Source organism: Ipomoea triloba, chromosome 2 (assembly GCF_003576645.1).
Source record: "Ipomoea triloba cultivar NCNSP0323 chromosome 2, ASM357664v1".
NCBI lineage: Eukaryota > Viridiplantae > Streptophyta > Magnoliopsida > Solanales > Convolvulaceae > Ipomoea > Ipomoea triloba.
The window spans coordinates 14,925,231-14,940,375 of record NC_044917.1 but is presented as its reverse complement, the minus strand read 5'-3'; the positions used below and the strand labels follow the sequence as shown (position 1 = coordinate 14,940,375).

The following is a 15,145-nucleotide window of genomic DNA, read 5'->3' as shown; positions in this document are numbered from 1 at the left end:
TTTCCCGACAACAAATTCTCATATATATGATCCTTTATATATAGTGATAGTGATTTTTATTTTACTTTGGTAATTAGTTAAAGTGATTCATTATTATGGATTTGGAATTAATGACAAAATTATTTGCTTTATTTCTTACTCCATATTTATTAACTGAAAAAAAAACCGGCCAAACCGGTTCTATCTATGGCCCCACTTCTCATTCATCACCTATAAATACGACAATATGACGACGCATGTCCCCATCCCTCCGTTACAAAGATGGCCTTCGGAACACCGCCGCGAACTCCCAACGGCGCCACCAGCTACGTCATCAGCGGCACCACATGTGTAATCGGCAGCACCACCACGGCCATCAAGACCCCAAACGGCGTCGCATACAGAACCACCACGGGCTGCGCTATCACCACGCTGCGCGGTCGAGAACTCGTGACGAAAACAAGCCGAGCCATCACCTCCGCCACGAGCCAAGCCATCACCAGCGCCGGCGGCTGGTCGAAGAGGCGCGCCGTGGACGTGAAGGAGTCGGTGAAGATCGTGTGGCGGCGCGCCGCGAGGAAGGTGATGAGGAAGAGCAAAATTAGCCTCCCGAAGCCGCCGCCGATGCCGATCCCCAAGGCGAAGCAGCTACTGGTGACGCTTAGCAACAAGGCTATTGATTTCCGGCGGAAGAAGAAGGAGGTGGAAGGGAAGGACGACGGCGAGGATTTCGGCGACGGCGGGCTGTGGCAGCGGTCGATCCTGATGGGCGACAAATGCCAGCCGTTGGATTTCTCCGGCGTGATTTACTACGACAGCGACGGGAAGCGGATGTCGGAGCCTCCGATGAAATCGCCGCGCCGGTTCCCGAGTAGTCTTCATGACTCTTCGTCAAATTCAGGGGAAATCTAGTTTGCCGGCCGGTGATGTTGTTGGGTCACCGGCAGGGCTCCATGTATTGGTACAGTGTTAGGTTCGTCCGATCAAGAATCGTGACTTGATATCCCTGCCTTAATGCGTTATCGGCTAAACTAATTTGGACCGGTTATGCATAAATTAAGGTTTCCATTAATCTCATAAATCAAAGTAATTTTGTCTTACCTAAATTGTTGATTTAGAGCAACAAAATTAGGCATAATTTTTAAAGGATTTTTGTCAGATTACAAGATCAAGATCAAAAAATAAAATAAAAATATAAGTAAAACAATTGTTAGGAAAAAAAATTAGTACTTCACACGCCCAACAGGCGAAGCAACTAGCTGTAATTTTTTCCTTCTTTCCTATCTTCTCTGTCCTCCACATATGCATTAAAGCTGCAAAAATCAAAAAAAAAAAAACAAAAAACAAAAAACAAAAAACTACAAATGGGAATGTTCTTAATAAAGTGTTTTGTCCAAGGACAATGCTCCTAGGTTTGTACTCGGTACCGAAAAAACATCAAATATAGTATTCTCCCCGTCTCATTTTATGTGTTTGGTTCAATTAACGAAATTTGACTTAAGTTATTTTCAATTCAATTTTTTTTTATAATATTAATTTTAGAATTCGTATATAAAATTTATATATTTAAAAATTACATTAAAATTAAAATACTTTTTTTTTTTGTGGATAAAAGGGACCACATGTCCCAAAATTAAACAACATTAACGCCACCTACTGGTAGCAACCTGCTGAGAGTCACAGACAAGGAGGTTACGTAGAGCATCTGGTGGAGCGTCCCATAACGTCATACCCCAACCTGAGGTTTGACCCAAATTTGCTAAGCAATCTGCACATTGATTCCCTTCACGAAGAACGTGGAGGTACTGATCTCATTGAAGGTTTCCATAAGCGCTTTGCAATCAGAAATCAAGGTAGAAGAGTTCGAAGAGCTGCTCAAATCCTTAGCAAGAGCAAAGACTAAAGATTCAGAGTCCGTTTCAACCACCATTTTGTCGAACTCACGGCTTTTAGCTAATCGGAGACCCTCCCGAAACCCCCACAGTTCAGCAATATATGAAGCTATTTGTGTTGCCAATTTTTTATGAGAAGTTGACAATCCATCTCCTAGCTCTATGATCGCACGCGGATGATGCCTCCCGCACTGGCTAGACCAGAGTTCATCTTCCTTGCTCCATCAGTGTTCAACTATTAAAATTAAAATACTATTAAACACACACACACACACACACATTTTCGTCCCTAAGTACGTACTATTTAGAAGTTACACTTTTTTTCTAGGGACAAATTCTACAATTATCATATAACTTAAGAACAAAAAGTGTAATTTTCTCAAACAAAAATCAAATTTAAAAATAATTAAAGAATACTAAAGAAAATAAGCAAAAAAGAAAGAGTTGATTTGATTAGTGAATAGTAAACATGACTGGTAAAATTAGACAGATGGAGTATTATAAATATATATNAGTTCGAAGAGCTGCTCAAATCCTTAGCAAGAGCAAAGACTAAAGATTCAGAGTCCGTTTCAACCACCATTTTGTCGAACTCACGGCTTTTAGCTAATCGGAGACCCTCCCGAAACCCCCACAGTTCAGCAATATATGAAGCTATTTGTGTTGCCAATTTTTTATGAGAAGTTGACAATCCATCTCCTAGCTCTATGATCGCACGCGGATGATGCCTCCCGCACTGGCTAGACCAGAGTTCATCTTCCTTGCTCCATCAGTGTTCAACTATTAAAATTAAAATACTATTAAACACACACACACACACACACATTTTCGTCCCTAAGTACGTACTATTTAGAAGTTACACTTTTTTTCTAGGGACAAATTCTACAATTATCATATAACTTAAGAACAAAAAGTGTAATTTTCTCAAACAAAAATCAAATTTAAAAATAATTAAAGAATACTAAAGAAAATAAGCAAAAAAGAAAGAGTTGATTTGATTAGTGAATAGTAAACATGACTGGTAAAATTAGACAGATGGAGTATTATATATATATATATATATATATATATATATATATATATATATATATATATATATATATATATATAGTTAATTCTATTTTTTGTCTTTTATTTATAGGTGTCAGTCTATTTTTAGTCATTTTTTTTAAAACATTCCCGTTTTGTCCTAATATTATTATGACATGACTATTTTTGGACCTCCGCCAATAAAATCATTTAAATGACGTTAAATACAAAGCCCTTTTTGTCTATTCAATTCTACGTGTTAAGTACTTTTCCTTTTTTTTTTTTTAGTCTTAGATCTATGTGTCATTCTATTTTTAGTCTTTTTCTTTTCAAAACATCCCAATTGGTCCTAATATAATTGTTGCATGACCATTTTTGGTCCTCCGTTAATAAATATGTTTATATGACATTATTAACCACTTAAAATCCTCATGTTTTCTTATGGATAATAGAACAACAAGTCTTGTGAATTTTATGAAGTAGACTTATTATGCACTAAATTTAAAGTTTGCCATGAAATAGACTTGTGATCCTTTTCAATTGCATTTTTTTTAGATTTTACAAAAGGCTTATATATTGATAACAAATTTATTACCAAGAAGAAAATTAAAAATGAGGGTTTTGTGTAATTAATAACATTAATAACATCATTTTAATGCCATTAAACATATTTATTGATAGAGGACAAAAAATTGTCATGCCACAATAATGCTAGGACCAAATATGATGTTTTGAAAAAAAAAAAAAGATTAAAAATGGAATGGCATATATAAATTTAGGACAAAAATAATGACTTAGCACTTAGAACTGAATAGACCAAAACGCAATTGCATTGAACACCATTTAAACAATTTTGTTGACAGAGAACAAAAAATAGTCATGCCACAATAATACTAATCCAAAGAGGATGTTTTGGAAGAAAAAAAGTTTAAAAATGGATTGACATTTATAAATTTACAACTAATTAAAAATAGAATTAACTCATAAATATATCATGTTTCATTATAAATGATACTGTGAACACCATATAAATATATAATTAGATATATATAAAAGTAAATACAACTATAGCGCTTTATGCATGTGTATGCAAATGTGATTATGTGTAACCAACTAACCACACTGAGAATGTGTTCTTTCCGTTTAATACACGCATATACAATTTTTTTTTTGGTGTACCCAAAATTTTTATCTTTGAACGCAGTGATTAATCTCCTCACTAAATTGTAGACTTAAGTGGGATAGCTGACCTGAAAATTTAAAATTGCTCGATACACAATGCGAATGATCAAGCCATTGACGCATATACAAATGTGAATATATGTAACTGCACGTACTGATGTGTTCACAAGAATTTAGTTTATAATTTTTAAATATAAGAAATTTTGTGTCACTGCACCATCTCTTTCGAGGTATTGTCTCTTTATTTTTTGACAAAATAAAAGATAATAACACAAAATAAACAAATTTTTATTTCAAATTAAAAGTTTTACATATATATAAAAACTTCGTTCTCATATTATTATTATTATTATCTGCCGTAAAAGTAGGCAGGCATGAGTGCATGACCGCATATCATGAAGCATACCAGAGCAGCACGCAGGCAATAAATCACATTTATTTATTGAATAATATAATAGTCATGTTTGATCTCATATTGTCAGGTGAAATTGCTTTTATATATATAAATATAAATTATAATACGGAGTAACTATTATTCTTTTATTTACCAAAATATAACACTTCTAATTTTACTTTATTTTACATATATATCACACCTTCTAATTGACTCGTTGACCATGTGCGGATAGGATTTCACGTGCAGTCACTCACCATTAGTTACGCATAAATGCACCACAAAGTGTTCATAAATGCACCATTATTAGACGTGGTGAAGTTTTTTGGTGTGTAGTGCATTTGTGCATTTTATTCTGATGCATTTCACACCGATCGCACAGAAAATCATGTCTAAACCACCCTAAATTTATATATCATCTTAAGTAAATATAAAAAGATGTTACACTTACAATAATTCACATCTTTCAGTACTATATTTAAAAGAAAAAAAAAAAACTTCTCCGAATGTCATGTTCCCTTACTTTAAAGAGTTAAAGGGCCAAGTCAATATCCACTTAGTTGAGAATGAGTGAACAGAATTCTAAACCTTACGGTGCCCTCACAATACATGCTTATTTTGTGATTCCCATTTTCACGCATGACCTTAGTCTTAGGTCCGTAGGAAAATGAAAAAGAAGAAAAGAAAAGAAAAAAAAAAGGTTCAAATTAATGCTAGAGCACCACAAGTGATAATTAATAATTAGTTCTGGAAGTCAACACTTTCTCTTACAAACAAATTTTGGACCATCCATGTAAAGTACACAAATTATATTATGATTGTGAAGTTTAATTCAAAATGATATTCATATTATATAGTTGCACTTAAGAGATTATGTACCTATAAATAACTAATGATATGTTAATTGCAAGTACATAATATATGAATTGGTCTCATATGAGATCGTCTCACGGGTCTTAATCCGTGAAACGAGTCAGATCTAATAAAAATTGGTCATAACAAAATTATAAATATAATCAATCCTTTAAGCCTCATATATAATACTTTATATCATAATTGTTGTACTTTATATTAAAATTGTAACAGACAATTTGCATGAAATATAAAGTAATAGCATAGCAGAATTGTAAATATAATCAATACTTTAAACTTTATATAAAATACTTTATAACATAAATGTACTTTATAACAAAATTGTAATAAACCATTTGCATGATATAAAATAATACCATAATTGGTCCTCTGAGTATAGTGATTTTTCACAATTGGTCATTGCCTTTTAATTTGGACAATTTTAACACTTGACTATCAAAATCTTTCCAATGTTGGTACTTTTGTTAGAAATTGGTTAAGTGAACGTCAATTTGAGGGGTAAAAGCATCCTTTGACCTACTGAGTGTATAATTCCTCTTCGTTCCCCTCTGTATACGTGAAATAAATCAAAATCCCTAAGGAGGAGGAGAAGAAACCAAAGAATAGTACCAAAGCAACTTTGTTGACAAGGAGAAGCTCAACAATTTTTCTGCAATGCAGGATTCAATTCATGGAGAAATCCATCAGGAATCTTGATTTCACCCCTGAAGGAATTAACACCTTTGTTCAGGTGATTGATCTAAAGAACTCTCCCGAACTTTTCTTTTTCAAGAAAGAGTTCCGACAGGCCACTAACTGGGCCCTCCAGCTGTCCCAAGACAATTATCCTAAATTTGTTGCCAAACAGGTATATTTGCATGATTCGTTCTTCGACTAGAATCTATGGCGTATAGAGTAATGATTTTTATTTATTTCACGTATATAGAGGGCAACGAAGAGGAATTATACACTCAGTACTTGAAAGGATGTTTTTACCCCTCAAATTGACATCCACTTAACCAGCTTCTGACGAGAGGACTAACATTGGAAAGATTTTGATAGTCAAGTATTAAAATTGTCCAAATTAAAAGTCAATGACTAATTTTGAAAAATCTCCATACTCGGGGGGTCATTGCTGGAATTAACTCTATAATTAATACTTTAAGCCTTATATATAGTATTTAAAGCATAAATGTAACAGACAGTAGTTTATAGGGAATAAAGTAATAACATATCACAATTATTGCAAATATCATTAATACTTTAAACCTTATATATAAGACTTTATAGCATAAATATAATACTGTATAGTAAAATTGTAATATAAAATTTGTAAGAAATAAAGTGTCATTACATACACTACAAAAAAAATGCGAAAATAGCGACGGACCCGACCTGGCTCATTGATTGAGATACCAATGAGACGGTCTCACATGAGGATTTTTCATAATTTATTAATTGTAATACTACATAATTTATTAGTTAAATGAACATAATATGTTAACTTAGCTTCATGTTTATGATAATGACATGGTCCACCATACACATAGTGAACCCTAGTCCATAATATAACAATTGCGTAAAGTATGCATACTTTAACTAGCTAGTCAATTCTATTCAAAAATATCTTGAAACTTTTCTTGTATTGTTACTAGTTAAATATTCCATTGTGCAATTAAATAAATATATTATAAGTAAAATAATACGATTATAATGAGATAAAAGTAATATACAAATAATCAAGGGAAAAGGGTCAAATAAGCCCTCCAACATTACCTAAGGAGTCAATTAGGCCCCTGAACATTTTAAAGTAGCAATTAAACCCTTAAACATTGTATTTTGATGCAAAAAAGCCCATAAACCTGTTAATGACCTGTGATCACAGGTCATTAGAATTCTGGCCAAATTTCCAGCACACTCCGGCCATATTCCGGCACAAAAGTCATCGGCGACCGTTCGATGGTCGCCGGTGACTTTTGTGCTGGAATATGGCTGGAGTGTGCCGGAAATTTGGCCGGAATTCTAATGACCTGTGATCACAGGTCATTAACAGGTTTATGGACTTTTTTTTGCATCAAAATACAATGTTTAAGGGTTTAATTGCTACTTTAAAATGTTCAGGGGCCTAATTGATTCCTTAGGTAATGTTGGAGGGCTTATTTGACCCTTTTCCCAATAATCAATAACAAATGTCAGTTCAACATTATTGCTAATCTACTATAGACTTTAGAATGTCAACAACAAGAACGAAACCACAGTTAGTTAAATAATTAATAAAAGCTCCAACCACTACACTACATTATTAATTTATTATTTTATTAACATTAATTTATTAAGAAATTCCTTAAAATATGTTTTCTAAAACTAAATTTTTTAGTGCCTACTACTACTTTACATAAATAAATAAATAAATAATTATTATACATGTTAAATAATAATTAATTAATAATCATAGTAACTTTACGAAAGAATTATTTCTAAATAAATTTTTAAATTCTTTTACTCATTTCTTCTTAAAGTTGTAATTATTATTAGAGTTAATTCCATTAGAGTTCCCTTGTCTTTGGTGGCAATTCTAAATTTAGTCCCAGACTATCGTTTTTGCTATTTAACGACTATTATTTTTTCGACACTTTTAGTCCTTTCATGACTTTTACTATTTTTAGTAAGGGCATTTTTGTTCCTTCATATTTTTCTTTTGTTATTTTTTCGGTTTCAACCGGTTTAATTAGTTTAGGATTTTATTAATAACTGGTTGAAAAATATGGTTATTAAAAATCAGAAATTACCTAAAGTCCTAAACCAATTAGACCAGTTGAACCGGAAAAATAACAAAAGAAAAATATGAAAATAAAAAATAACAGTGTCCGAATAATAATAGGCTGGGATGTTAAATGGCAAAAATGATAGTCTGGGACTAAATTTGGAATTGCTACCAAAGACACGGGACCTGTGGTGGAATTAACTCTTATTATTATTTCATCATATTATTTAATATGAAATGATAAAATTATTAATAACAACTTCTGCTATTTATAAAGAAATAGTTTTTTTTTTTTTTATAACTATGATAAACAAGATGATGACGAGATCAAAAGAATCCTATTTAAAAAAAAAAAATTTACTACGGAAAAAAAAAAACAAAAAAAACTCACCTTTTGTACCTTTTGGTGCATTTTCAAATTCAAGTTTTCTTGTTGAACCTTTCAAAAAAAAAAAAAAAGTTTTCTTGTTGAAAGTTTCTCCCAATGAAGAAAAGCGAATTTGAGCCCAATAGTATATTGGACATGTTAGTCGTAGGCAAATTCAGCTGTGTGACCATAATAAAATGTACATTTTTAATGTACTAAATGTACATTATTTTTGTACTGAATGTACATTATTTTTATACTATAAAAATAATGTATATTCAGTACACAAATAATGTACATCCCCTGAATATAATGTACATTATTTTTATACTGAATATACATTATTTTTATATTGAATGTACATTATTTAATAGTATGGTCCACACAACTATGTGGACCATGGTCCACATAATAATGATTGGTTAATCGTAGATGTAGGCAACATATTTAATGGCCCCATTAACAGATGCAGGAAAATTATGCTATGGACCCGGGTCAAGGTGGACCTGAATCTATGTTCACAATCTTAGAATTTGATGTTCACAATCTTAGAGTTCTATGTTCACACTTTTAGAACTCTATGTTCACAAGTTTAGAATTTTATATTTACAATTCTAAATCTCAATATACAAAATTATACTACGTATTACTTAATATTCACAATTTTTGAACTCTATATTCACAATTTTGTTACATAGATTCAAAAATTGTGTTATACTGTTGAACATAGAGTTTTGATACTGTTAAACATAGAGTTATGAAATTGTGAACATAGAATTATAAAATTGTGAAAATAGAGTTATGAAATTATGAACATGAAATTATAAAATTGTGAACATAGAGTTATAAAACTGTGAACATGGAGTTATGAAAATGTGAACATGAAATTATGAAATTATAAATATGGAATTATGAAATTGTGAATATGGACCCAGGTCCACCTTGCAAGGTGGACCCGGGTCCATAGCATAACAACTGCACCTTTTTTGGGTAGTCTATTAAGGTTAAATTGGGCTGATTGATAATGGGCTAAAACTTTTGAATGGCCTATTCGTTATTTGGGAAATCAAAAAAAGAATTTTAAAAAAGGTGACAAAAATAAAGAATTTAATATATAGAAAATTTTCCATACCAAACAATAAATATTGAATTATATATCGTGTTAAAAATATATCGAATATATATTTTTAAAATTGTGAATGTAGAGTTCTGAAATTGTGAATATAGAGTTATGAAATTATGAACATAGAGTTCTGTAATTATAAATATAGAATTATGTAATTGTGAATATAGAGTTCAAAAATTATGAATATAGAATTCAAAAATGATGAACATAGCTAGAGTACAAAAACTGTGAACATAGAGTTCTAAAATTATGAACATAGAGAATTAAAATTGTGAACATGGACCTGAGTCCACCTTGCAAGGTGGACCCCGGTCCATGCCATAACAACCGTATACCATGCAATTGTTATACCATGGATATGATGATGGATCAAGGTTCATATTCCATTGTGAACCCTAGTCAAAAAATTATCGAAATTATGCTATGAACCCGCAAGGTGGACCCAGATCCATGTTACAATTTTAGAACACTATGTTTACAATTTTAAATCTCAATATACAAAATTATATTAATCAATAGTCACAATTTTTGAACTCTATATTTACAATTTTGTTATATATATTCAAAAATTGTGTTATACTATTGAATATAGAGTTATGAAATTGTGAATATAGAGTTCTAAAATTGTTAATATAGACCAGTGTCTACCTTTCCATGGCATAACAATCGAAAAATTATGTATCTATAGTTAATACATTTTGTAATGCAGTTAATCATATTTGCACATGTAAACAAATTGAATGCACATAACTTGGTAATTACAGACATATAACATGATTACTACAAGGACATAAATTGTTAATTGCAAGTACAAAATATCTTAACTTCAGACACATAATATGTTGGTTAACATGTTATGTGTCTGAAATTAACAAATTTATGTGAGAAGGCGACACACTGGGTTGCCTTCTCAACGGAGAAAGTAACTCTGCTGCCTTTTAGAAAAGGCAGCCTCACCTTCTCCATGGAGAAAGCAAATGTTTTGTTTTGTTTTTTAATTTTAAATAATTATTAAAATAAAATTTATTAAAAAATATTTTAAAATTCAGTAACTGTCACGTCAGCATGTTACCAGGTCAACATGTCATTTTAGGTTGAATTGCATTATTTTGCATTGTTTGGGGACTATTAATAATTTTTTTTTAGTTCGATGGCTTAATTACAATTTGCTGTGTAGTTGAATGACCTATTTAACCCTTGTTCCATTTATATATTAGTCATGAAATGACTTACCAATCTTCATCTATACTCAGTAGTCATAGGGATTGAACTAGCACTATGCAATGATGGTCTCATCCCCTCACAGTATGAATTTTTATTTATTTTTATTCTTTTCTATTGATGATAACAATGATCCGTTATGAGTCCTAGATGGTTCATTGACAAGGGTAAGGGCTAAACAATTACAAGATACCGTTGAAGGGTTGATTAATGCTCGATGGAATATGGATCAATCGAATGGGGTTAAGGAGAGGCTAAGTAATTTAATTGGAGGGCAATTAATTTGGTCAGACTGTGCTGATTACATGGATAGTAAATAAATTGATTGGCTATCCATTAGTCTTCAAATAATAAGTAGCATATTATTTCTTTTTATAACAAGTAGCCTAAAATTATTTTGTTATTTGTTTGCTAGTTAGACTTTAGTGCCAGGTTGAAATTCAAATTGGCTATGTCCTAATCTTTAGGCTAGAGGAGTGCTAGGGAGTTATATAACCCTTATTTTCTTTGTAAAGATCACAATCAGATTTTGAGAAATAGCAAACAGGAGCACTACTCGTGCCTTGCCTTCTTTCTTGAGTTCTTCAAGAGACTTTTGACTTATCAAGGATTGTTTTCTTCCTTATGGCGTATTATTCTTTCGTATCACCTTCACACCAGGTGTGGGTGAATCTCCACAAATGAAAACACCAAAAACCCTTCCCATAACACACCACAAACGCGTCCAACATCACCACAACCCTACCCAACCTAAACAATCCAGTTTCGTTCAACTAGAGGCGCAAAAACGCCTAAGGACCGATCGAGAGCACATGGCTTCAAAACTGTATCTCCTACCCGAGGATCACATTAATTTTGATATCAGAGCCCGTGTTCACTCTCAGGCTCCAAGAGGTTACAAATCACAACCTCATTCATTTTTCTTTGCAATCTGTCTTTTTTCTTTCTTTTTTCTCTTTTTTTTTTTTCAATTGTTGCTAGTGTTCTGCCTGTTTCGTGTGTTAACTATTTATGTGTCAAAATTCGTTCCAAAAATAAGTTTCATAATTTCTCCATAATCCTTAATGAGTCTAATATCTCAATATTAAATTTCATTGATTAATTCCTTGCCGTTCAATACCAGTTATTTGATTAATACTCATTACCCGAAATTTTCCAGTTTTGTGCAGTCAACTTTGAAAATCCAAAACAAATAGTTATGCTCGTCTTTTTTATCTGAATTTTTTCTTTGTTTCGTACTCTTATTGAACTTCAAATCTGAAAAAAAATTGAGTGAAATCTCGTTACCAATTGTTCCCAGAAATTCCTTGAAGTTACGCCCAGATTTTGTCACTTTCTGCCAGAGACCCTTTTGTGTTTCATTTGTGCTAAGTCTCTTTTAGCCTTCATTTTTTGTTTAAAATAAAAGAATCAAGATTGAAAAGATTCAAAACAAAAACAAAAAAAAAAAAAAGAAAAGAAAGAGAGAAGAAACTAAAAAACCCCAAATGACCTTTATTCCATCACCCACGCCTTGAGGAAGAAATAATTCCTTAGATTTTTTGAAAGTCCGTCAAGAACTCGTAGAAAGGGTCTTGTTTTTGCTATTTGTAAGTTTTGTGAGAACATTAGAGTTTTTTTTTTCTAAATACACGAATGGTAAAAGAAGAGTGACTCACCCCAAAAAACGAGAGTGTGTGATGGAGTGAAGTAAGGGCCTTATTTATATTTTAACTTTTTTGTTTTAGTGGCGGAGGGAGTAGAGACTAGTAAGCAAGGGGAAGCACAAAATCCATATGTTAGGCTCATGGTGGAAATGATGAGGGGTGAGTTTGAAAGGATAAACAAAAGATCATATTTGAGAAGATGGATGGTATAATGGTTGAGGGGGGAAAGGGTACAATATGAAAATAGAGGGAGAAATGTGGTACAATTTAGGGAACAGAATAGAGAAAGAGAGAGAAATAGAAGACAAAATGAGACGGAAAAAATGGGTAATAGCAGTTCAGAGGAGAGTGAAGAAATAGAGGAGATTAGAGAATTTAAAAGGGGTAGAAATCGGTAGAGGGAAGACGTGGATGATGACATGAGAGATGTTTGACCAGTGATTGAAAGAATTATAACACAAATAGGACTAACCTCCAGCCATAGTTGACCTTAGGATTTCCTTGTTTGATGCTGTTGAATGCCTTCGTAGTGGTAGTATTTCTACAGAGTGTCTCCCACTTGCTTTCAGGTTCAATGTCAGAGATAGTAACCTGAGCAGTGGGGGACCATTGCTTATATAGTCCATAAAACCATCAATATAGGCTTTGTAACGGTTTCCGTTACAACCGTTACATGGCACCACTTAATGACTATTGAAAGCAATTGAAGACCATAACTTGCACCAATTATTTTTCCTTAATGGAAAAATGTTACATTCTCCCACTTGGTGAAAGTACAAACTCAAAGAAACAAAAAAAATGAACTATAGAGACACATCCTCTTAATATGAGTAGCATATACTATAATCACAATGTAACTTCTTCTCTAAGAATTTCTTGTGGTAACAAAAACTTAATGGATAAAACTTATGTTTATTCTAGGTCCAAAACATATATATTTTCTCAACAAAATATGTGCACAATACAATAATGAGAAAATATCTGAATGCTTTAAAAATTTCATATAATAACTGAATGTATACAAAATTTTCATAGTGGGCGCAAGTCCCATTTTTCTCAACAAAATCCCTAAACTTGAATGATGGCATGCCTTTAGTAAGGGGATCAGCAATCATCAACTTAGTGCTTATATGCTCAATGACCACTTTCTTATCCTTAACACGCTCCCTAATGGCTAAGGTGTCAATGTGCTTGTTTCGACTCCCACTCTTATTGTTCTTAGCCAGGAAGACCGCAACTGAGTTGTTACAATAAACCTTTAACGACTTAGAAATAGAATCCATAATTCTAAGCCCTGAAATGAAATTCTTAAGCCATACACCTTGAGATGTAGCCTCAAAACAAGAAACGAACTCGACTTCCATAGTTGAAGTGGTGACAAGAGTTTGTTTAACACTTCTCCAGGAAATAGTACCACTGGCCATAATGAAAATGTTTCCCGAAGTTGATTTCTGAGAATCAACACAACCGGTAAAGTCCGCGTCAGAGTACCCAACAATGTCCAAAGTGTTCATCTTCCTGAACACAAGCTTTTAATCCTTGGTACCCTTGAGATACCTCAAAACCTTCTTTGCAGCTCTCTAGTGGTCTAAACCCGAATCACTTTGATATCGTCCTAGCATTCTAACAGGCGATGTTCGGCCTAGTACAAACTTGAACATACTTGAGACAACCGACAACCGAAGCATAAGGAATATTCTTCATGGATTCTCTTTCAAAATCATTCTTTGGACACTGGTCCAAACTGAATTTATCACCTCTCACGATAGGAGCTGGACTCGGTGAACAATCATTCATCGTAAATCTTTCTAAGACTTTGTTGATATAGGTTTCCTACGATAATCCAAAATGCCTCGGGATCTATCCCTATGGATCTTTATGCCAATGACATAAAATGCCCCACCCATATCTTTCATATCAAATTTCTTAGAAAGGAATTGTTTAACCTCGTGCAACATCCCCTTATCATTTGATGCAATCAAAATATCATCCACATATAAAACAAGAAAACAAATTTTACTCCCACTTGTCTTCTGGTATATGCAATGATCTAGGATACTTTCAACAAAACCATATGATGAAATGACTCTGTCAAACTTGATATACTATTGGCGGGAAACTTGTTTTAAACCATAAATGGACTTTTTGAGCTTGCAAACCAAATGATTGCCTTCACTAGAAGAGAATCCTTCAGGTTGTTTCATATAAACCGCCTCTTTTAGATCATCATTAAGGAATGCCGTTTTCACATCTATTTATTGCAATTCAATATTGAAATATGCAACCAAAGCCAAGATTATACGAAGTGAATCTTTCTTTGATACATGAGAAAAGGTCTCCGTGTAATCGATTCCTTCTTTTTGAGTGAATCCTTTAGCAATGAGCCTAGCCTTGAATCGCTCGATGTTTCCTAATGAGTCCTTTTTAGTCTTATAGACCTATTTACAACCAATGGCCTTAGACCCATTAGGCAACTCAACAAGGTCCCAAACCCCATTGATCCACATGGATTTCATTTCTTCCTTCATGGCTTCATACCATAATTCTAACTCTTTACAATTTATGGCTTGTGAACATGTTTTTGGATCATTTTTGGCTCCAACATTAGACTCTTGCAAATACACTATGTAATCACTAGGAATTGCCAATCTTTTATCTCGAATAGATCACCTCAAAATTGAACTACCATCTCC

At 32.9% G+C, this 15,145-nt stretch overlaps 1 protein-coding gene across 1 annotated transcript; it reads left to right on the top strand.

The window, feature by feature from the left end:
• Positions 1-261: 261 nt before the first annotated feature.
• Positions 262-1,079, top strand: LOC116011304. Its single transcript, XM_031250858.1, has one exon. The coding sequence runs from the start codon at positions 262-264 to the stop codon at positions 889-891; it is 630 nt and encodes a 209-aa protein (XP_031106718.1). The 3' UTR covers positions 892-1,079.
• Positions 1,080-15,145: the final 14,066 nt, after the last annotated feature.